General features: G+C 33.4%; 1 protein-coding gene across 3 annotated transcripts in view; it reads right to left on the reverse strand.

The window, feature by feature from the left end:
• FBXL20 (F-box and leucine rich repeat protein 20) overlaps positions 1-26,384 on the reverse strand; it is a 111,503-nt gene that overhangs the window by 41,038 nt on the left and 44,081 nt on the right. For all 3 annotated transcript variants that reach the window (XM_031966175.1, XM_031966176.1, XM_031966174.1), the window contains exon 2: positions 17,896-17,957. In XM_031966175.1, coding sequence (XP_031822035.1) covers positions 17,896-17,957 — 62 coding nt within the window. The remainder of the gene's footprint in view (positions 1-17,895; positions 17,958-26,384) is intronic.

Consider the following 26,384-nt stretch of genomic DNA (forward strand, 5'->3'; position numbering starts at 1 on the left):
ACTCCAGGCAGAAGGAAACAAGATGCTGCATGAGAGTGATAGCAGTGTTAGAAAAGAGACAGGATTGTAATTTTTAAAAAAATGCTGCAAAGGAAAAATCAATAAGACTTGGTAACAAATTGGATATGAAGAATGACTGATAGAAGTTCAGGATGATTGCTGGGTTGTGTGTCTTGAGATTAGGAAGATGTTATGTTGCCCTATACAGTTAAAAGGAAGGTAGAAGGAGTAAAAGTCTGAGAGAAAAGAAAACAAGCTTTGTTTCAGGCATGTTTACATTAAGATACCTACTAGACATCCAGTTTAAGATGTATGGAAGATAAATGGAGATACAAGACTGGAGGCTAGCAGAGAAATTGGAGAAGGATAGGTGTATTTGGATTATCATCTGCATAGAGATGATGATTAAATCCATGGCAACAGATGAGTGAGGCCATATAGAAGAAGAAAAGATTCAAGAACCCTGGGGGATCATCTACAGTTAGGGGGCATGATGAGGAGGAGGATCAAACAAAGGAGACTGAGAAGAAGTGATAAGATAGGTAGGAGAACAAACAAAAAAGGATATTTCAAAAAACCCAGAGAAGAAAGCATCAAGAAAGAAACAATGATTAATACTGTGAAAGGTAAAGAGAACAAAGAGATTAAGGGTTGAGAGAAAAGACCATTGGATTTAGCAAAGTGAAGTGATGGCTGGTAACTCCAGAGACACAGTTGAGTAGAAAAATAAGGGGGCTATAAGAATCCCCAGCATGAAACTGGATTGTATGTTATAAGAAGAGAGTGACAAGAAAGAAAATGGAAGCTTTTGGGTAGGCTTTTCAAACAATTTAGGTTTATAAAAGTCTGAAGACAACAGTGGAAATGAAAGGATCGAGTGAGACTATTCAGGACAGGAGAGAGATGGATATATTTGTGGGAAGTGAAGAACAAGCCAATAGACCAAAAAAAAAAAAAAAAAAAAAAGTGAAACTAAGTATATGAAAACTCGTTCTACTTTTAATGACCACTACTTTTGAATAAATTATTATAAACTATCCATTTAATATTTGGCTTTAGATTTTTGCTGATGCTAGATATCAATTGAACTGTTCTACATTTTTAAAAACCTTTCCTTTTTTCACAATTTACATATTTATCCATCTTTGGTATCTCTCTTTGTCTATGATGACTTAAAAGGTCAGATTTATAAGGTCTTTCATTATAATGCTATTGTGATATAATTTGTCCAAGTCAGAAGCTTTGAACTAATTCAGAATCAAGGGCTCTTTTATTATTCCATCACTTATCTTACACTATCTTACACTTCAAATATTTCTTAATCATGGTAAGATATGAGCTTACATTTATATATGGCATTAAATAAAACATCTCACATTTCTATTATTCAAACTGCACCATACATTTAAATAAACACCTAACAGATATCCAAAAGTATGGAGGCAGCTAATATTTATGTACAGTGCTCAGTCTATGTGACAAGCCATTTAGCCTCTGTATACCTCGGTTTCCTCATCTTTAAAATGAGAATAATAGTAACACCTACTTCACAAGGTTGTTGTGAGGATTCAAAAAGATTATCTCTAAAATACTTATCACAGTGCTTGGTCCATAATAGATGCTAGCTTTTATTAAATATTATTTATCATTAGTAGACAATGAGTTGGGCTCAGAATTGAAAAGGAGACTAGATTGCTCTTGTGTTATGAAAAAGCTTTCCATGCATACAGAAGCATATTTTTTTAATACTAACATTCTACTGATGATACTCATGTCAATGACACATGAAATTAAAACTACCTCTGAAGAACTGAAAACAAACTACACAGAAGACAAAGGAGAAGCATATGCTTATACATAAAGATTACAAAAATAAGAACCCCTCCCTCCCCCCAATCAAAAGTAAAAGACTTTCAAGGAAGGAAAAGGATAGGAGGAAAAGATAGGCTAGCCATATGAGAAGAATTAGGGACCACAGATGAATGGTCAAATTCCTCTACTGGCACCTTCAAAATGTCAGGAGAAAGCAAGGAAGGCAATCTGCACATTGGGTGGCCTATTGTATTGTATTTTTAGGAGATGAATAAGAATTTTCTGCAATGGGCAGCCCATGAAGAGCTATAAATTGTGCAACTGGAATCAACTACTATACTAATGAGATTACAGAAGCATCAGAATAACTATGTAATATGCATCTCAACAACCTGGAGGTAAATAGTAAAACTATTATTATTCTCATTTCTCTAGAAGAGAAACAGTCAGAAAAGCAAACTGGATATTCACCTAGTAAGTAACTGATTCCTATTCTAAATTCAGCACCATTTCCTATTATATTATTAGCCTTAATTGAGAAGTCAGTAGCAAAATTAGTTCTATAGTATGAACTTCTGTTATCAGGTTCAGTACAGTGGACCTAACCTTTCTTGTTGTCCAAAATGTATCACTACAAATATTTTTTTTTTCTTACTGTCTTTAGCAATTGAGGCAAACCTTTCTAGATGTTTAGTTTTCTTAATTCTATTCTTTTTAAAAAATTTTTTTATTAAAGCTTTTTATTTTCAAAATATATGCATGGATAATTTTTCCACAATGATTCTTGTAAAACCTTGGGTTCCAAATTTCCCCAGTTTCCCTTCATCCACTCCCCCAGATGGCAAGTAATCCAATATTTTATGGGAGAGTTTATCCCATTTACATTCACAGTTAAAATAAATAGCAAAAAGAACATTCATTTAAAAGTTAAAAGGCTTATATATCCCTATATGGAAAGATGATATGTTTAACTCTTGAGATCTGTGTTATGAGTATACTTAGAGGGTGCAGATATAATTTGCTTTTAAAATTAATAATTATTAATAATTATCATATCAGGGCAAAATAATCAATGACTATATTAATCTAGTGTTTGAAAAACACAAAACCCCCAGCTTTGGGGATAGGAACTTACTATTTGACAAAAACTGCTGGGAAAATTGAAAAACTAGTATGGCAGAAACTAGGCATTGACCCACACTTAACACTGTATACCAAGATAAGATCTAAATGGGTTCATGATTTAAACGTAAAGAGTGTAATTCTTCTATATATATTGCTACAATTATCGTGTTGCACAAGAAAAAATCAGATCAAAAAAAGAAAAAGAAATGAAAAAGAAAACAAAATACAGGCAAACAACAACAAAAAGAGAATGTTATGTTGTGATGCACATTCAGTGCCTCTCTGTGTGTAGATGGCTCTCTTCATCACCAAGACCATTGGAACTGGTCTAAACCATCTCACTGCTAAAAAGAGCCACATCCATTAGAGTTAATCACTGTATAATTTTGTTGCCATGTATAGTGATCTCCTAGTTTTGCTTACTTCACTCAGCACCAGTTTATGTGAGTCTCTTCAGCTCTTTCTGAAATCATCCTGCTGATCATTTCTTTTTTTTGTTTTTTTTTTTATTTTTTATTTAATAGCCTTTTATTTACAGGTTATATGCATTGGTAACTTTACAGCATTAACAATTGCCAAACCTCTTGTTCCAATTTTTCACCTCTTACCCCCCCACCCCCTCCCCTAGATGTCAGGATGACCAGTAGATGTTAAATACATTAAAATATAAATTAGATACACAATAAGTATACATGACCCAAACGTTATTTTGCTGATCATTTCTTACAGAACAATAATACTCCATAACATTCATATAACTTATTAAAGTTAAAAATAAATAAGTAAATAAAACATATAGAGACCTGACTCATATTCATAAGAATTCAAGCAATTTTCCAACTGATAAATGGTCAAAGGATATGAACAGACAATTTTGTCAAAGATATGAGCAATTTTCAGATGAATAAATTGGAAACATTTCTAATCATATGAAAATGTCCTCTAAATCACTATTGATCAGAGAAATGCAAATCAAGACAACGAAAGATAATGCTAGGGTGCCGCTACACACCTGTCAGAATGGCTAAAATGACATGAAAAGATAATGATAACTTATTCAGCCATTCTCCAACTGATGTCCATCCACTCAGTTTCCAGTTTCTTGCCGCTACAAAAAGAGCTGCCACAAACATTTCTGCACATGTGGGTCCTTTTTCCTCCTTTATCTCTTTGGGATATAAGCCTAGTAGAAATACTGCTGGATCAAGGGGTATGGACAGTTTGATAGCTTTTTGGGCACAGTTCCAAACTGGTCTCCAGAATGGCTGGAACAGTTCACAACTCCACCAACAATGTATTAGTGTCCCACTTTTCCCACATTCCCTCCAACATTCATCATTATCTTTTCCTGTCATTTTAGCCAATCTGACAGGTGTTTAGCGGTTGCCTCTTCATGAAATGGAATTTAACTCCATTTCAACTCCTTTTTCTTCTTCTTCCTCCTCTAAGTTTCTTTTTAAAAGCAAATTATATCTGTACCCTCTAAGTATACCCATAACACATATCTAAAGAGTTAAACATATCATCTTTCCATGTAGGGATATATAAGCTTTTTAACTTTTAAAAGAACGTTATTTTTTTTTCTTTTGTATCTTTTAATGCTTCTCTTGAGTTCTGTATTTGAAGATCAAATTTTCTATTCAGCTTTGGTTTTTTCATCAGATAAAAAGAAAATTTACCTGTTTCATTGAATATCCATCTTTTTCCCTGAAAGATAATGCTCACTATTGCTGGATAGTTTATTCTTGGCTACAATCCAAGTTCCTTTGCCTTTTGAAATATCAGATTCCATGCCTTTCAATCCTTTAAAGTGGAAGCTCCTAGGTCCTGGATAATCCTGATTGTGGCTCCTCAATTTTGAATTATTTCCTTCTGGCTTCTTACAATATTTTTCCTTGATTTGATAATTTTGAAATTTAGCTACAATACCCCTTCATTTTGGGGACTCTTTCAGGAGGTGATTGATGATTTTTTTCAATGGCTATTTTTGGTTCTAAGATAACAGGACAGTTTTCCTTGTTGATTTCTTGAAAAATGATGTCTTAGGTTCTTTTTTTCCTATCATAGTTTTCAAGAAGTCCAATAATTCTTAGATTGTCTCTCTTAGATCTATTTTCCAGGCAGTTGTATTTCCAATGAGGTATTTTACATTTTCTTCTATTTTTTTTATTTTTTTATTTTTTTGGTTTTGTTTGACTGATTTTTGAAGTCTCATTGAGACATTCATTCACTTCTATTTGTTCAATTCTAATTTTTAGTGAATTATTTTCTTCAGTTAGCTTTTATCTCCTTCATCACATGTCCCTTTTTAGACTGGAGGATATCAGAGCTCCCTGTATAACTGTCTTCCCCTCCCTTTTCTTCTTCATTGGAGTCATCTGTGGTACCTCAAAGACACCTGAACTGTGTTATAAAGGAATCTGAAAATTCTATATGGGAATAATGGGGAAAATACTCCAAACACAGAGAAAAAAACAAAAGGAGATAAGAGATCTGTTTTAGGAAAATTTACTTGGAGAATCCTATTAGACATCCAGGTGGAGACATTCAAGAAGTTCAGCAATGATCTCTTACAAAAAGTTTTCCTGATCCTCACATGTACTTTTTCTATACTTGTGTTGTAATGGCTGTTTAAAAATTTATGATCTGCTGCACCTGATGACAAACACTAAATGATGACACAGCAGAATCCCAGCTATTATGAGAAAATTTAATCTTCCATCTGTTCATAGTAATTACTATTTCATGGTGTTTACATTCATTGCTTTTCCATTTTAATTTCCAATTCATGATTCTTAAAGGACATGTTAGAACAATAACCAAAAAAATAGCCCATTAGAAACAGACTTTAGAAACTTGTTTTCTCTCATTCTAATCCCAGGAAGAGTCTGTCTTTATCTGAATACCCTTAAGAGTGAACTTGGATTTCTTTCTTTACTCAAAGTCAATGTAAAAAATGGTCTCTTTATTCTAACCAAACAGAAAAAAGAAGAAAAACATTTAAGCCCCAATGAAAATAGACTTTTCGCTACCTTTCCAAAATCTATGATCAAGTTTAATTTCTACTATCCTAACACTGTGCTCATCTAGGTATGCTTTTTATAATTACATGAGGCACACACACACTCTATCTCTCTCAACTCATTCTGTTTAGAACCCAGAGAAATATCTATATTTTCACGCAATAATGAAAATGCTTTTACATTTCAAGTTACAACTCTATTTGGATTAGCCAAAGACATCTGAAATCTGTCATTTTGTTAAATTTTTTTTTTACTCTTAATAGAATTATGTAGGATAAGGATCATGATTTTTTGAATAATGTTGAATATGCATTTAATTCTCCAAAAATGGGAGAAAGACAGGTTATGAATCCATATCAATCAACATTTGTTATGCTATAGAATGACTAATTCAGGTAATGCTGAACTCTAATATGAACATGAATATTTCTCAAAAAGAGAAGTGTCCAAACTTTCAGAAGGTAAATGAAAATATTAAAAAGTGCAAAAAACTGGAACAACCCACCATATCTTATTCTTTACATATAAACAGCTTTATGATTTAATATGGTTTGTTTTCAAAAGATAGTAAAAGGGTTTCTTATATGTTTATAGAACATGTTTTTCAAGAATAATGAAGAGATTCATTTCCCATCATAAAACTAGCTCTAACTAAAGAAAATCATTACTTTGGAGTCTTTGAAAAATTGCAGCTTAACTATCCCCCAACAAGGTAGCCTGTGGAGTTAAATGGTAATGGAATATATAATACTAAATATAACAAAATAAGCAATATTATGTAAACTAAAAAGAATAGCTTAATATATTTTTCTTTTGTTTACCTTTTATTTTTAGATTAAATGTTTTATTGATGCTTTTTAAAATAAACTATGAATTGAGTACCCTAAACCACCAACTGTAAGGGAGAAAATAGTTAAGCAAAACTGGATCAGTTACATCTGACAAGGCATGCAATATTCTATTTTCTCATTTCTACTGGAAAAAATAGAGTGAATTTCAATACAGTTTCCAAAGACCAAAGTAATTACTGCAATTAATCTAAAGGCAACTCCTTTAAAAGGAAATTTCATTCCTTGCTATTTGTCATCACTACTATCTTAAAAGCACAACAGAGGACACTAGTAATAATACCTAGCAAAATATTGTCTATATCTCTTCTTTTATAGCCACTCCTGCCAGAGTCAAAAGGAAACAAAGATTCATTCTTTAGAGAAAAGTGATCGTATATTTGAATGAGAGAGTATCTTTTAAAATTCAAGTCACAAAACTATTTTTGGCATGTACTTGGAATAAAATACTATTGACAAAAGTAAACAAAATTTAATTCACAGAGCAAAAGACTTACACAAAGGAAGCTATGAATAAACACGAAATGCAAAGACTTCATGGAATGATAGGTACATAACTAAGCACAGGCATCAATCAACTTACCAAAGGATGATGCCATATTTATGTGTAAGTTGCTTATTAGGAACTTAGAAGATGTTTTCTCATGTAAACATTATAAATGGTTATAAGATTAGTTTATTTAACTCACAAAGTAGGTGAAATTTTACCAACCATATGTAATCTGAACCCTTAATTCATATCAACAGAGAACTTGAGAGTTGAAAGAGACCCCCATCTTTTCTGATCTGGCCAATACAAAACTGAAATCCTCCTCATAACAAATTAGTTTCTACTTGAATAACTCCAAGGAGAAGGGATCCATCAACTTTCCAGATAAGGCATCACACTTTTAGATATCCCTAAGTGTTAGAGTTTTTCCTGACACCAATCCTAAATTTTCTTCTTTGAAACTTCTTTCCCATTATTCCCGATTCTGCCTCTTGGGCAATTCCACCTTCATATGATGGCCCTTCAAATAATGAAAGAGAACTATCATATTTCCTTCAGTTTTCTCTTTTCCAGACTAATTATGCCCAGGTCTTTGAATCTTTTTCTCACAAAACCTGGACTGAAGGTCCTTTACTATACTTGTTGTTGTTCTACGCACTCTTCAGCTTATCAACATCCTTCATACACTGTGGCAGGCAAAACTGTTAAAACACAATACTCAAGATTACCTCTGAAGGGGCTAAAATTATCACCTCCCTATACTTGAAATTTATGCCCCTCGTAATTCAGCACGATTGTCACAATAACGACTTCTCTGAAGGTGAAAGCTAGATAAATATTTTTCAGAACTGCTGTCTAACTGTGCCTCCTCATTTTTTGCACTTAAATAGATTTTATGTATCTAAGTATAAAGATACACATACACACACAACCCTGCATTTTATTAGATTAGACTTATTGTCTTATCAGTTTAACTTCTTTGGTACTTTGTCATATGTACATTAGCCATTCCTACTAATTTAGTGTCACCTACACAGATCTATGCCTTTATCAAAATCTTTGAGAAATTTTTTTAACAATACAAGGATAAGCAGATTACTTGTCATATTCCACTAGAAAGAAATCTTCGGCAGTGCTGATATTGAACAATTAACAATTACTTTGTAAATTCATCCATTCAATTTTAATCAATCTACTATTAGCCTTTAAATTTATCTATCTTCTTCACAAAAAGATACACTTTATCAAAAGCCTCACTAAAGTCTAAATAAAACTTTATACAAAATAGTTTCCCTAATTTATCAGTTAATTTAATAACCTTGTCAAAACAAAACATGAGACTTATCATGAATATTGCTGGTGAAGCCACACTGACTCTATACAATCACTGTTTCCTTTATTGGTGTTCTCCAACAATCTCTTTAAGGATCTATTATAGAATTTTTCACTCTATTCCCTTGTGTTTTTTGAAAACTACGACATCTCTAAGTGAAATGAGCAGAACCAGGAGATCATTATATACTTCAACAACAATACTGTAGGACAATATATTCTGATGGAAGTGGATTTCTTCAACAAAGAGAAGATCTAATTCAGTTCCAATTGACAATGATAGACAACACCCAGGAAAGGAACACTGGGAAATGAGTGTAAACTATTTTTATTTTTCTTCCCAGGTTATTTTTACCTTCTGAATCCAATTCTTCCTGTGCAACAAGAGAACTGTTCAGTTCTGCACACACATATTGTATCTAGGATACATTGTGGCCTATTTAACACGTATAGGACTGCTTGCCATCTGGGGGAGGGGGTGGAGGGAGGGAGGGGAAAACTCGGTTCATAGAAGTGAGTTCAAGGGATAATGTTGTAAAAAACTACCCAGGCATGGATTCTGTCAATAAAAAGTTATTATAATTTAAAAAAGTTATAATTATTAAAAAGAAAGAAAGAAAGAAAGAAAACTATGACATCTGATTCAATCCAGTTGCAATGGTCTTGTGATGAAGAAAGCTATTTGCAACCAGAGAGGGGACTGGGAACTGAATGGGATCACAACATAGTATTTTTACTCTTTTTGTTGGTGTTTGCTTGCATTTTATTTTCCTTCTCATTTTTTCCTTTGATCTGATTTTTTCTTGTGCAACATGACATTTATGAATATATACATAGAAGAATTGCATATGTTTAACATATATTGGAACACTTGCTCTATTATAGGGGAAGGAGTGGAAGGAAAAAATTTGGAACACAAGGTTTTGCAAGGGTGAATATTGAAGATTATTATTCATGCATATATTTTGAAATTAAAAAGCTTTAATAAAAAAAGAAAAAAGAAAACTAGAGAATCTGTGAAAAAAGAGAAAAAGAAGGGTATCTAGCAATACCTGATATCAAGTTATATCCTAAGCACTAATTAGTAAAATGACTGTATAAAGAAGTAGATCAGTGAAATAAATCAGGTATTCAACATAAAAGAAATAAGCAAACAAAAAAGCATGATGTTTAGTAAACCAAAAGCCCTCACTAATCAACAAAAACTGCTGATAAAGCTGAAAAGCAGCCTGGCAGAAACTAGTTCTAGACAAAACCATTTTACAAATATAATAAAGTAAATCCCAAATGGATAGATGACTTAAAACATAAAAGAAAACATCATAAGTAAGTTAGGAACAAGAAATTAGTTTTCTACTCCATGGATATGAAAAGAATAGATGAGTAAAAAAAAGCAATAAAGGAAAAAAAACCCAGAAGATTGAGTGAATTTTTATTATATAAAATTTAAAACTTTCATGCTAACAAAACCAATATTATTAAAATAAAGAAAAAAGTAATTGGGAAAAATATCTTCTAAAAAATTCTCATATCTAAAATTTATAAATTGTAAAGGGCTGAAATTGAGTAGATACACTTGGACAACCAAGCACTTAAGGCTAATGACTTATAAGAGGGATTAGAGGGTCGAGTAAGACAAGGTAGAGTTACTTTTGGCTGTGAAGAGAAAGAAAGAAGGTGTGGAGATTGCTGTGTCCATTCCCCTTTCTGCTACCTCAAAAGACCAAGAATAAAGATCAAGGTTTTTTTGTTTTGCTTATCCCGACTCCAGCTGATTCTAAGGTATCCAGGGTGTTAACTCGGTCCTCACAATAAATAACTGATTCAAACTTATATGAATAAAAGCATTCCTCAATAATAGACAAATCATCAAAAGGCATAAAGGAACACATCTAAGCTACCAAAAAGCACCTGAAAAATGTTACACATCATTACTAATTAAAGAAATATAAATTAAAACATTTGAGGTTCCACCTCCGATTAACCAAACTGAGAAAGATGAAATTTTTTAAAGGCCTATAGGAGAAAAGCTATGAATTGATCTAGCCATTCTAGAAGGCAATTTGGAACTACCCCCACAAAGCCACTAAAATATGAATATACCCTTGAACCTACCCACACTGCTGCTAAGGATGTATATACCCTAAAAAAATCAAAGAAATGAGGAAAAAAAGACCTCTATGTACAAAAATATTTATATAAGCCCTTTCTGTAATAGTCAAAATTTGGAAACAGGGAAGAGCGGGGAAGTGTTGTTTTTTTTTTTCTTTTTTGAAGGTCTAAACACATACAATATATATTACTTCACTATAAGAAATGACAAAATCTCAGAGAAAATGAAACTTATATAAACTGATACAGAATGAAAGGTCTTAGCCTCAAGTCTTATATCTCCAACTCCTACTAGGCAGCCAGAACTAGATGACCTGAAAACATCTTAAACTCAACATGTACAAAACTGAATTAATTTACTATTGTTTCCCCAAAACCCTCTTCTCTTCCAAATTTCCTTACTGAAGGCAACATCCTCAAGATACATTCTGGTGCCAAATCTGATCAATGTAACCTTCACAATATCTCTGAGACATGTCCCTTTTGCTCCTCTGACACTGCAACTATTCTGGGGTAGGTCCTCATCATCTCATGACTAAACTACTGCAACAACTTACTGGTCTTTCCCTTCTCCTACCTATTCTCCATCCTGTTTCCAAATGCACAAATTAGATTATGTCAATTCAATAAACTCAAGATGTTTTCTAATATCTTTAGGATTAAATAAAAAAATACTCTGCTTAGCATTTAAAGGTATTCATAAGCTCCTTCCTGTCTTTCAATATTCTTAAACCTTACTCCTCCCTACATACTCAATGATATAGTGGGCATTGGCCTCCCTCCTTTTTCACTGACTACCTATCCTTCACCATTTTCAAGGTTTTTTAAAGCCCTTCTTAATCTTAGTGCCTTCCAATACTACCCCTAAATTGTCTTGTTTGTGGTATATGATTAAAACTGTCTCCCATTAGACCATTAACTCCTTGACAGCAGAGGCTGTTTTTGCCTTTCTTTGTATCCCTAATACTCAGTACAGCACTTGGAACAAAACAGGCACTTAAAAAATGTTAATTATCTGATTTTAGAGGACTAAAAAGTACCAGCAGACGGTAACATGGTCAATGAACGGAATTTGCTTGGCTTGACTATGCTTGTGAGAGAGGGAGAAAATAAATACTTAACTGAAAAATATAATTACACATTTTATTCTTTTATTTTCAATGCTCAGCATAGTATGAAGCATATAGCAGGTGCTTAATAAATGCTAGATGACTAATTTTTTAAAAATTTACTTCATTTTTAATGTTGACAATTTGGTTAATCTCTAAAAAAAAATCAGACTAGCTTTTTTTTGTTTGTTTAAAGAATAATTTTTATTTGTGGTCATTGGCAAACAATGTGTAAAACAACTTGGGTTTACTGAATGCACAAGGTTTTTTTAAGGCCATAGTAATATGGTAAGTTTTTTTTTTTTTTTTAAGTTTCCCAAACAACTCAGAAATGTGTCTGTATACATTCAGTACTTACCATGAGACATAACTAATTTTTCTAAATTTCCATTCAGGTTTTTGACTTACTATATATACATGAGAAATGTCTAAGTCTGGATTTGGGGGAAGACAGACTGAAATCCTCATTAGAGTTTTACTATCTATTCTTTCTGAAAATCAATTAATTTTTCCATTAAGTATATGTAATAGGCTGAAGCTGAGCAGATCCACTGAGGTCCCAAGCATTTGAGGCTAATCAGCAATTGGACAATACTCTATTAATATATGCTTGGAGAAAGAACAGCCTGCCCAGTCTCTGTGCAAGTTTGATATGTTGTATAGGAGATTGCCTAGAGGATTTGATGGGTGGAGTGTGAGAGCCAGAGGCACTGCTGGCTGGAGTCTTGTAGTGATTGCTCTCACTTCAAATCCCCATTCCCCTTCACCTAGGCAAAGAATAAAGATCAAGGATTTTCCCTTATCCTGACTCTCGCTGATTTTAAAATACTCTGGGTGCTAAATGTAGTCATCACAAGTATGTAGATACTATGCCATTCAGTGGATAATATTGATAGTAATTCATTATCCATGCTTTTAGAGCATAATATAGCTTACCTATTTAATTCTTTAATCAAATCTATTTTTACTACTGTTTGTCTGAGATCATAACTGCTACTCTTGATTTTCCAAATTCTTCTGAAGTATATTAGAGCTTATCCTGGCCTTCATTTTAACTCTCTATGAATGTTTCTGTATTTTTTTTTTTTTAAATAAATAACATTGTTATATTCTACTTTCTAACTCACTTTGCTGAAGGTGAATTCATCCTATTCGGGTTTTAATAGTTATGATATAAATTGGTTATTAACAATTTTCCTCTATCTTATCCTCTTCTATTTTTTTTTCTCTTCCCACCCACATTCCCTTCTTTACAGAGAAAAGAGGGTGATTGAGAAAGAATTCTACTCAAAGCTAATTATCTATATATTTAATATAATATGCTTCCCATCCTACTTTTTGTCTTCTCTTTCCCTGGCTCATTCTCTATCCTAGATTCTTACTCTTTCCTCTTATTCCACTTCACAATTTATCCTCTGAAACTGGAAATTTGTTTTATGACTAAACCCACCTTGAATCTCTTTTAGTGCTTATCTCCTTTCGATCTGTTTCTATCTTATTCTCTCTGAATTTTTTTATTCACCAAATTGTGTGTGATGTATGTGTTTAACCTTTTGTCCAATTAAGATCCAAGTGAGGTTCATGTGTAAAGTGTTTATCCATTTCTTTCTTCTTTCCTCTTTCTTCCCTTATTCTTTTTGCCCTTTTCTTTGATCTGTTTTTAATTTTCCTATTTTATTCCTTGTTATTAATTGTTCAGCATATTTATTCTAGTAACACCACATTCCCTTTCTTTTTCACTCTACCTAATCTCCTGAAGAATAGAAAAAAAAAGTTTGTGCAGGGGCAGTTTCAGACCATACAAGAAAGCCCATGCTTCCCCCTATCAAACTATATACTTTCTTACTATTTTCTCTGTTATGAAGATAGATATGTCCCCCTCCTCCTTGCTCTGAAAGTTGTACTCAAATCAATAATGCTATTGATTCTGGAAAGGGTGTTAAAAAGATCTTCTATGGTTCCATTCATCATCCCTATGACTTCCTACACCAAAAAAACTTTCCCTGGCCAGTATATGTTTTCTGACCCTATTAGAACATGAGCTTCTTGAGGACAAGGACTGCCTAGCTTTGGTATTGCATTTATATAAGCTGAATAAGAGTCTCAGGTGCTTTACTCTACACAGTTGAAGATACTGACCAAATACAATATAGCTATTATAAGATATTAATGTACAATCATATGATGTCTATTTCACTTATTTAATATGGATATTTTAATTCTTCATCAAATCAGGCCATTTACTGATCTACTGCCAAAAATTAGGATTAAAGTCAAATAACTAATGTGAGAAATAAATAAAATCCAGTGGTGTTCTATTTTATCCCATCTTTTATGATCTACTCATCTAGGTATTGTTTTGGTAGCAGATCTATGATTTCATTATTGTAGGGCAGCTGTGACAAACTCAAGCAGAAAGGAGTCCCTTTCAGGCCTCTTATTCACTTAGAAAACCATGACTCAAATATATACCTCCTTGCCCCAAACACACAAAGTGATCCATCCATATTCTATTTTAAAATAAGTTTTGTGGTTCTTATCCACCTACGATATATTTACCGTAACATTTATGCCAAAAGAATCCTAGTTAATTTAAAAAAAAAAAAAAAGATATAGACAAAAAAGGACTTGCAAGTTTCTTTCTTTCTTTTTTTTTAAATTATAGCTATTTACAAAACATATACATGGGTAATTTTTCAACATTGACCCTTGTAAAACCCTCTGTTCCAAATTTTCCCCTCTTTCCCCCCACCTCCTCCCCTAGATGGCAGGTAGTCCAATACAGTTAAATATATTAAAATATAAACATATTTATATAGTTATCTTGCTCACAGAAAAAATCGGATCTTTATTTATGCTTCTCTTTATTTGCAGGTCAAAATTTTTGTTTAGCTCGGGTCTTTTCATCAGAAATGAACTGAATATCATTGAATATCCATCTTCTTCCCTGGAAGAAGATGCTCAGTTTAGTAGGGTAGTTTATTCTTGTCTACATTCCAAGTTCCTTTATCTTTTGGGATATCAGATTCCAGGTTCTTCAATCCTTTAAGGTGGAAGCTGCTAAATGCCGAGTAATCCTTACTGTAGCTCTTTGATATCTGAATTGTTTTTTTCTGGCTGCTTGTAATATTTTCCTTGGTCCAATAGTTCTGAAATTTAGCCACAATATTGTGTGGAGCTTTAATTTTGGGGTCTCTTTCAGGAGATTTTCGGTGAATTCTATCAATGGCTATTTTACCTTCTGATTCTCTAACATCAAGGCAGTGGTCTTTGATGATTTCCTGAAAAATAGTGTATAGGCTCTTTTTTTCCATCATGGTTTTCAGAGAGTCCAATAATCCTTAGATTATTTCTCCTAGATCTATTTTCCAGATTAGTTATTTTCCAAGTAGATGGTTTTACTTTTTTTTTCCTATTTTTTCATTTATTTGGTTTTGCTTGACTGATTCTTGATGTCTTATCGAGCCATTCATTTCCATTTGTTCATTTCTTTTTTTTAGCGAATTGTTTTCTTCATTTACTTTTTTCTTGTATTTATCCAATTGAGTTTTTAAATAAGTTGTTTTGTTCTATAGAATTTTTTTCCATTTCACAAATTCTGTTTTTTAAGGAGTTATTTTCCTTTTCTATTTCACAAATTCTTTTTTCCTGGGAGTTATTTACCTTTTCCATTTCACAAATTCTGTCTTTCAGAGAGTTGTTTTCTTTTTCCATTTTGTCAAATCTATCTTTTAATGAGTTGTATGTCTTTTCCAAACCCTCTTGGAAAGTTTTCATTTCCTTTCCGCATTTTTCTTCTAGCTCTCTTTTAAGATAATTTCTTCTAGGAGACCCATGTGTGATGGGGACCAGGTTATTGACCCCTTTAGAGCTTCATCTGGAGACAAACTGCTTTTAGTCTCCTCAGGGTTTAAAATCTGTACTTCTCTTTCACCATAGAAACTATCAATACTTAAGAGTATTCTTTGCTTTTTTACTCATTAAAAAAAAAATTAGGATCTGCTTTTAGGACCAGGGAGGTTTTCTAAGATTCCTCTACAAGCAGCATCAAAGCAGCCACAGCTGCGCTGAGTCCATGCTAACTCACTCCTGGTGTTTGGTGGGCATGGCCATGTCCCATGAGACTCTGGCATTCACTCTTTACCCTCTGCATTTGTGTTGGGTGTTTTATAACTTCTCTGCTGATCTGCTTGCTTGAAACCAGGGCCAACACTGGCCAACACTGGTGTAGATTCCTTCCTGTAGATTCTCACCTGTGCAGAATCTACACTCCTGCTGCCCCCCGTCCCAGTTCTGCACAGTATGCACTAGCCTCCGTGCTCTGCCTACCTGCCTGTGCCTGGCCTCCTCCCACACACAATCCAAACAGACCTTTTCTGGCGATCTTCAAAATTATCTTCTGCTGGTAATTTGCTGCATTCCCAATATTTGTGGATTCTGCCAGTCCAGCACTAATTCAGAGGCTGAATTTTGTAATTAGTGTAGTAAGAAAAGGTCAAAAAGAAATATGTGTTCTTTTTACCATCTTGGCTTCACTCTCTTCCTTTTCCCCCTCCCCCAAGCCCTGTTGTTTCTTATATAATACATTCCCTCATCAGTCATACCCCTTCATCTTGAAACTATGCCAATTCCCACAACTAAAGGGATGTATGCATGGGATCAAGTACATCTCACTTGACCTCTCATTTTTGTAGTTATCAATACCATCTTCATAAGAGTAGCATTGGAAATAATGCAAATATACATGTGTACTAGCTAAAGACACAAGATTCTTTGTTTTCTAAATACTGATGCTCATTTCCAGAAGACACCCCTAGATAAATACATTGAGTCTTCTTTTCTAAGAGCACACTGTCAATCTGTGCTAAGTGAATTTCACAGTATGCAAATAGTAGATTCCAGCTCTCAAAATCATTACTTGTGAACTTTGTTTCAGAAAGAATGAGCAAAAGAATTAGTGACTAAGTTGAAGGTAAGCCAAAATCGGAACACTTGCTTAATTCATTTGTAAAGCCCAGTCTTCATTATACAACAGACAATGGAGTAGTTTGCTTCCAAAAGCATAATTTTGTAGCTGTATATTAACATATGCTGGGTCAAATCATTGAACATGGTAGCATAAAATGTAGCCTATCAAGTGCTCCCATACAATTCAAACTGTACTCTATTTTTTTCTTTTTTTTAATTACTATAGCTTTTTTATTTTCAAAACATACACATAATTTTTAACACTTACCCTTACAAAATCTTGTGTTTCAATTTTTCCCTCCCTTCTCCCCCACAGCTCCCTTCTCTAGATGGCAGAGAAATCCAATAAATTTTAAATACATACAATTATATATTCATATTTCCACAATTATTGTGCTGCATAGGAAAAATCAGATGAAAAAAGAAAAAAAATCAAAGAAAGCAAGCAAAGAACAAAAAATTATGTGATGAACAACTCTGAAGAACATGGCTCTTTTCAACAATGAGGTGATTCAGGCCAATTCCAAAAGACTGGTATAATATATAATAGGGAGGGTCATCTGCATCCAAAGAGAAGATGGAGACTGAAGGTGGATCACAACAAAGTATGTTCACCCTTTTATTTATTTACTTGCTTAGTTTTTTTTCTTTTTGATCTAATTTTTTCAAGACTCAACACAATCTCACTTTCTGCAAAAGGCCTTTGTGGTCCTCCCTGTTACTAATATCTCTCCTTTTAATATTGCAATTTATTTACTATGAATATATTTCGTATATTATCTAGTCATTTATATGTTATCTTCCTTGTATGAATGTCAGCTCCTTAAAAACAGAGATTATATTTACCATTCTTTGTAATCCTATACCTCAGCACAATGCCTGGCACCTAGAAAATGCTTACTACCTTTTGACTTCAGAAGTGATCAATAAACAATGTACATTTGCTATTGGCAAAACAACAGCAGTAGCAGCAATAATAAAAAGCATTAAAACTGTCCAACCAAATTATAATAATTATCTATAATAGGCATTAGATGCAAAAGAGAAGCAAAAGAATTCTAATTTCACAGACTTACCTTAGCAGTAGTTCTTTGGGAAGCTTTTTATTGATCACAGCTTCATCATTGTTTGAGAACATCTGGGGGGAAAAATGTAAAGTTCCACAAGTTTAAGAAACTCTCTGCTCTGCTTAAATAGTAGAAATAAAAACTATCCCAGGAAAAAAATAATAAAGTGTTTTTAAAATCATCCCTCCTCCAAACTTCCTTACATCTGTTGAGACTATTATCACCTGTTCAGTTATCCAGATACCCAACCTTGAAGTCATTCTTGTATTCTCTTCTCTCCTTTAAGTCTCCATATCTGATCAGTTACTAAATATTGTTGATTCTGTTATCTGTCCTCTGATCTCACATACATACTTTCCTAAGTCAGGGTCTCTTTCTCTCATGAGGACTATTACACCAGCCTCCCAAAAGATCTCCTGGGTTCAGGTTCTCTCTATTCTCTCCAAGGAGCTTTTTCTACAACTACCATATGGATTTTCATAACAAACAAAAAATCTGATCAAGTCAGATCCTTCTTAAAAATTTCAAGTAGCTCCTCAGCAACGAGATCAACCAAATCATTTCCAATGGAGCAGTAATGAACTGAACCAGCTACGCCCAGAGAAAGAAAGAACTCTGGGAGATGACTAAAAACCATTACATTGAATTCCCAATCCCTATATTTATGCCCACCTGCATTTTTTATTTCCTTCACAAGCTAACTGTACAATATTTCAGAGTCTGATTCTTTTTGTACAGCAAAATAACGGTTTGGTCATGTATACTTATTGTGTATCTAATTTATATTTTAATGTATTTAACATCTACTGGCCATCCTGCCAGGCCCCCCAGCCTGAGGGGGGGGGGGGGGGGTTAAGAGGTGAAAAATTGGAACAAGAGGTTTGACAATTGTTAATGCTGTAAAGTTACCCATGCATATAACCTGTAAATAAAAGGCTATTAAATTAAAAAAAAATTTCAAGTAGCCTTCAACTGCCCCTGGCTAAAATATAAATTTCCTAGAATAGGAATTTAGATCCCAATTGTCTTTCTAATATTACTACATATAATTCCCCTTCCTATAATCACAGCTTTGCCCTGCGTGATTTATTTCCAGTACCAAAAAAATTCACTTTCTCCCCTCCATGCCTTTGCATAAAACATTCCCTCACATCAAGAATGCACTGATTTCTTCAGTTCTATACCATACAATTCATGTATCACTTCCTATCCCATGCCTTTCTTGGCATCCAGCCTCAAGCTGTTAGCATTGTCTGAGATTATTTTGTATTGTTATAGACACACTTTATATTTATTTGTGTACATGCTATATTTCTCTAGTAAAATATAAGCTCCTATAGGAAAAGGCATTCTTTAACTCATTTCTTTTTATTCCTAGGACTTAGAACAAGTAGTAACTCTAACATTTGTTAACTTTACTTCAACATTATTTAAAACACAATGATAAGTCCCGGCAAGAGCACTCCTACAATAAAAAAATCACTAACAAATTTAAACCAATTAAAGATATCTTTTAAAAAATCTTTAATTAATATTTCCCCAAACATCTTTCATACTCAGCATATTTTATTTTAAAAGTTCTCACTAATGGTCAACCTTCTAAAAATCTGAGCAGAGAGGAAGCATCTTTTTCAGTGGGTACAAGAGTAGAAACTAATCTAATCATTATCATCACAGACTATTCCTGTTAGAAATGGATAGCTTTAGTCAAAATCATTACCATCATAGCTGGCTCTGTAAACCAGGATAAAAGCATATAACCAAGACCCCAAATAGAAAAATCTGTAAAGGAAGTTAAATGGAAAAGACCTGTTCTTATTATTTAAATGAAATTATAATAGTACATTAAATTTTTTTTTCATTATAGTACTTACAGCAGTAATTTTCTCATATTAATTAATAAAATGAACCTTCCATACCTGGCTATGAAGTTAACACTTAGGCTGATTAGCAAGGAAAAACAAAAACAAACAAGCAGCAATTTAATAAACAAGTCAGGCAACAAAGGTTTTTAAAAAGTAGAGCAACAAAAAAAGAAAAGGGTTGTTCGTTAAAAAAGAAAAGTAGAGCAACATGATAAAAGGTATTTTTTAGGAGGTAGTTGGGGAATAGGAAATAGATGAAATAGAATAAGAAACAACTAGTTAAGCAGGAAATTATTCCAACAACACTGGATGATGTCAGGAAGCGATATAAAAAGAGAATATAGGAGACTCGAAGTGACTGATTAGAATGAAGTAAAAGAATCAACAAAATTTCAACATTCGATTAGAAAAATAGTTCATGAATAAGTAAGTTAAGAAAAGAAGGTTTGGGGATTTTGTAGGGTAAGGAGGGAAAAACCATGAGGAAGAGATTAGACTGAGTTCCAGCCCCAGGCTTTGTAACTTTGGAGAAGGCACAAGTGAGGTCTGAAGAAAATTTCCTGGGATAGCAGGGAAAGGAGGAAATGTGTGCCTGTCTGCATTCACATGATAGTTGAGATCAAGACAACGCCTTCTAGATTTGGCAAAAAGATTAGGGAAAGCCTGAGAAAAAAAGTTTTTGGGTTTCTTTTGTTTTGCTGGGGCAACTGGAGTTAAGTGACTTGCCCAGGGTCAAGCTAGTTAAGTGTTAAGTGTCTGAGGCCAGATTTGAACTCCTGACTTCAGGGCTGAAAAAAAAAAAAGTTTTTACAGGAGTGGTGGGGGCAGAAAACAGATCAAAGGAAATTTATTCCATTAAACAAATATCCATTATAAGGATGAAAAATAACATAATTGCTATCTTCAAGCAATTTACACTCTATTGAAATCATATACAAATATAACTATAAAACACATGTGAAAATAATTAAATATTAAAGGCAAAATTAGAATGGCCTGAAAAATTCAAGAAAAACTGATTCTAGCTAAGCAGTGTGTTTCGTTGAGAATTGGATTCTCTTTAAATGAAAGCTTTATTTTGCCAAGGGAGGAAGGGAGCAAATAATCCACTTTTTTAAAGAGCATAAAAAATATGCGCATTTAGGGTTATGCTCAGCGCTGGAGAAATTGTTGAAGACTCCAAGAATGGCTATTCCTGGGAAGATAGGATTTGACCCATAAGATGAGCTCAAATTAATTATCATTTAACCCTCTGGGATCAAAGCCCAGGTTCTCACACTGTTTTAGCGTTCCGAGATTACAAAAGATTGCTTTGGATAAATGTGATTAGTTTGTGCTGTCATTTAAAAAAATAAACGCTTTTTACAAAAACAGTAGAATACACTCACATACACACAAAACTTGAAAGATTTCAAATCTTTTATCAATGTAATGGCTAATCATGATTTTAGAGGTCTATGCTACCTGCCTTCAGCCAGAGGAGATGGATTTCAAGATTCAATGTTTTTGGACATGGACAATGTAGGAATGTCATGTTTGAATATGTATATTCATTACAAGGGTTTTTTTCTTTTAATGAAATAAAACAGGGAAGAGAAAATAAATACTTATTAACTGAAAAATAAAACAAATTATTTCATGGTGAGATATGTAGTCATTCTAATGAGATTCTGTGCAAGTGAAATTTAATATGAAAAGGTTAGGAGAATCAATCCCAGGATAATTTCAAATAAAATGAGTTACTTGGATTTCTGATTCATAGAGTTAAGACTTTTAAAGCGAATTTGCCATTCAACCTTGTATTTCTTGTAGCAATACAACACATTTTTCTTAGTTTTTTTTCACACTCAAAAATGAGTTGTTTAAAAGGCAAAATATGTATAAATAAGGGTAAAATGGGAGTTATATTATCTTATTACCCACATTTTTTAAACTAAAATTTTTAAATAAAACCTTTTTATTTTCAAAACATACACATGGATAATTTGACATTCACCCCAAAAAAACCCATGTTTTAATTTTTTTCCTTTCCCTTCTCCTACCCTCTCCTCCCTCCAGTCAGCAAGTAATCCAATATATGGTGAACATGTGCAATTCCTTTCTGTATATTTCCACAAATATCATGCTGCTCCAGAAAAATCATGAAAAAGAAAAAGTGAGAAAGAAAACAAAATGCAAGCAAACAACAAAAAGAGTGAAAATATCATGTTATAACATGGTCCAAATTCAGTTCCCACTGTCTTCTCTCTGGTTATAGATGTCTCTTTTCATCACAAGACCACCAGCCATTTCAACAACCTCATCTAATGACTCTATATTCCTAAACTTTAGATTTTTTTTTAAAATCCCAGTGATTTGGTTGTACATTAGCACTGACTGTTGCTCTGTCTAAAACTGTAATAATTTTCCTCCTAAATTAGATAGTTAGGAATATGACTTTCAAACTTTTCATTCCAAAAAGAATGAAACTGTTAAAGGATTCTAAATATTATGAAGCAAGATTTTTTTAGAGTATTTCAGCCTTTTTGATCATTTGTATTAGTTTTTCCAAGTCTAACTATAATAAATCATTTCTATAATCTAGTTTACAAACGTACAGTGCACTTAATTACTAAGTAGAAAAATAAGACCTGAGGGAGCCATGCTAGCAGGTTTTTTGTTGTCTTTTATGCAAATGAAGTTTGAAGCCAGGGTGTGGGTGAAATGAGCAGGTGGATAGACTTCTTGCAAAGTAGATGAAAAATATTCACTAACTCAACTGTGGTATCTACTACTTAAAAGATAATAACCATTTTTATGTATAAATAAATATATTTTAAGTATCCTCACTATCTTTCCTGACCATCTCTCCATGTCTAATCTGTTGCCAAGACCTATGGCAATATCTGTCAAATACACTCCTTTCTCTCCTCTGACATTACCAGCACTCCAGTGCAGGTCACCTGGACTACAGCAATGGCCTGCCTCAAATTTCTCCCCATTCCAAATCCACCTAAAATCATTTTTCTAAAACACAGGTCAGATGATGTTAACCACTCCCCCATTCCCAATAAATAAACTCCAGTGGCTCCTAGTTACCTTGAGGATAAGACACAAAATACTACCTTTGGCATTCAAAAACTTTCATAATCTAGCCCCCTCTAACTTTTCCAGTCTTCTTATATCAGAAGCTAACTATTGGGCCCCCGGGGCTATTACCAAAACAAAACATCCTATCTTTTGATTCTAGATATTTTCTTTGCCTCTTCCCAGACACTTTTCAACTACTGACTACAAGCTTCCTTTAGGTCCCAACAAAAATCCCGCCCTTTAGAGAAAGTCTTCCCCCACTTACTCTTAATAGCAAAGCCTAACCTTTGTTAATTATTGCCTATTTATCTAGTAAAAAAAACTTACCTTTGTTTATATTTGTTTGCATGTTATCTTTTCCATTAAACAGTAAACTACTTCAGAGCAGGGACTAGGTAGTAGTTTGTGGTGTTCTCCAGCCCCTTCTTTTTATATCTCCAGGGTTTAATACAGTATACACAGTATGTTCTTAATAAAGATTTAATGATTGAAGAATGCAGTAACACTGAATCACTTCAGGGTAAGGTTTCAAGAATTAGCTGTCAACTCACCTTTAACTTTTAGTCTTAGAGTAAAAGTTCTTCAGGTCTATGCATAAAGATATATGCATATTTTGATAACTGTATTTCTATATAAATGGTTTATTTTGTAACTTTACATATTTTATTGTATCTATTTAAAATTTTCATTCTGTGAAAGAGTGAATAGCACTGCCAATATTGCCATAAATTGTTGATGGGATTAATGACACAAAAAAGGTCACACACAGGAAAAAAAAGACCAGAGTTACTTTTGGACATTTGTAAGTTCAGTGATTTGTCAATCATTCTGTCTCTTTAGCAAAGTTAAATTTATTTTCAACATGTATTCAGTGAAAATCTTTACATTTAAAAAAGTATGGATTAAGCTGAGGGCCTTATTATTTTGTGTAATACAACATAACAAAAGTTCTAGTAAAACAAAATAACAAAAACAAATCACTTGGACTTCATAGCAATAGAACTGAACCTGTAAGAGAAACTACTCAATTTGTAGCTTAACATGTTTCTCACTAAACTATTTAAAGAGGCATTTGGGTTTAAAGCTCACGGAGTGTGACACTCCAAGTCGCAAAGATCAGGAACCCTAAATCTATTTTCATGGGCTACTTAAAATTTATTGTAATATTTGGCAAAAATCTGTAAAGTTGCAAATTTACATTAAGCATTAATTACCCCCATTAAGCAATTCTTATAAACAATGCTTATGCTCTTTTCTATATCCAAACAACACCAGATGTTTTTTATAATAGGCTAGTTTTCTTGCCAAAAACTAAAAGAAAAACATTTTTTTCTGGTCAGCTAACCTAAAATGAAATAAGTATATACCCCCTCCACTCAACATCTTAGTCCCAGTAGGAAATATAACAGCTTGTTAGATATAAACTGCAGCCAATTCATTATGATCCTATGACTATATGTCTCCTAAGAAAAGAATCCCGAGATAAAGAAAGGGCGTTTGAGGATCAAATAAACAATGCTTACCAGCTCTGGACACCTGGCATCAACTCAACTTCTTGTATCTTTTTCTATTTTCACTACTTTTTTGCTCACACGTTATAATATCAATGTCTGTTCTGAATAATAGATCTTGCTTTTTTCTTTTAGACTATCCTGTCACATTCAACTTCATCCACCAAAAATTTTCTAGTCCTGAATAATCCCACATGATCTATCTACAGGGTGGTTAGACCATATTTTAAACAATTCTAATGCTACTCCATACGAATAATCTGCTATGCCCTGTTAAAAAAAAACTTCTATGAAGTTATGAGGTCAAAGGAGAAAATGACTAGATTATTTGCATCAAACAACAGACATCTACTATATACAGACAGAAATTTAAAAGTTTTAACTAGGAGGAAGTGGATAGCATAAGCCCAAAACAGTTTCAAAGAACCCTAAGAGAATGGATGGCTTAAAATCCCCATGCAAAAGTTCCAGCTCATGTGCCAGAACCTGATAACTGGAAAAATCTTTGGAATTTTCCAAGGCATATGTCAATTAGTTATTTTACATTATCACTCAATACAAAGCAACGAATGTATTTATAAAGCTATTGTGCTTTATACATACCAACACAATTTATTTGTAGAACTATTTCTTTGGTTGATCCAGGAATAAAATTTGAAAGTCTCATAGCTGTTTCCTATTCTACAGAATTACAGAATTTCAGAGATGGATCAACTAATTCAGCCGAAACAAAAAATGAATGCCAATTATAACACACCTTGATGTGGTGCAGCATGGAGGGAAGATGTATCAATAACCCTAAGGCTACCTGGCCTTGGGAATGATGTAGCTGGAAATGATGTCTTTTTTCCTTTAGGTTATCCTACCCCAGTTAACTCTACATGACCAAGATGCTAAGGCTATAAATATTGCTGGCTGTCAGTTAACAATCTGTTAGTCAGTGATAAAGTTTCTGAAACAATAATGAATTGTACACCAGACCACTCTTCAATTCCACCTCTAATACCACTCCCCAACTCCACCTCTAAGCCATAAAATTAGCAAATCAGTGACATGAAGCACTTTTTCCTAATAAACTTATTTTCTTACTCCCACTTCTTTTGAAACAGCCTGCTTTAACTGGCTACAATTATAGTAAACTTTGCCCCTTGACTTGGAAATGGGTCCGAGCCTGCAAATTCTTATGAGATACCTCCTGACACAGTCTGGAACCCCAAACTTTTTGGGGTCCCAATTGAACTTCAACAGTAGTCATTCAGAGTTTCTTCTTGAAGCCCTTCAATAAGAAACCAACAATTCTCAGGGATGTTTATACCATTTTTTATTAGGAAGTTTTTGCTAATATCAATCCTTAATTTGTCTATTCAACTATTGCTCCTGATTTTTTTTTTTCCTTTGGAGTCAAAGAGGTAAATCTTTCTTGTACATGATAGCCCTTCAATTGTTTCTAAATGCAACCAATTATCACAATACTTTTTTTTGGCTGCCACATCACAAAATCCTCAGATCTTTTTCAGTGAATCTCTGTGATTTGGGGCTTCATCTGTACAACAAGGAAGTTGGACTATACAACATTAATTAAAGATCTCATCTAGCTCCAAATCTAAGTGAAATACATATATATGATAGAGTGATAGAAGTGATATATATATATATATATATATATATATATATATATATATATATATATATCCACCTTTTCCATAATAAATAGTTTCAGATACTTGATCAAATGTAACAGTGGAGGTCAAGAGCCAATGTGTTACTCTTTGCACATATATTTAAATTGTTCCTGGCTTTTGTCTCATCTTGTTAAGACGGAAACATGAAAATTCCATGAATGACAGAAGGACTGATTGACATATGACTGGAAGTATCTGGCAGGCTAGTTCCCAAACTGAAGGGATTACTACACAGTTATATAGCACAAGAAGCAGACCTCTCTCCTCCCTCTCGTCTTTACCTGTTGGTAGTTTTCTTGGGGGCCAGCCTTAGTCTTAGTTGAAATAAATAATTACTTTGAAATCTCAGCCAGCTGGTAAAAGTTGCAAAC

The sequence above is a fragment of the Sarcophilus harrisii genome, chromosome 4 (assembly GCF_902635505.1).
Source record: "Sarcophilus harrisii chromosome 4, mSarHar1.11, whole genome shotgun sequence".
Lineage (NCBI taxonomy): Eukaryota > Metazoa > Chordata > Mammalia > Dasyuromorphia > Dasyuridae > Sarcophilus > Sarcophilus harrisii.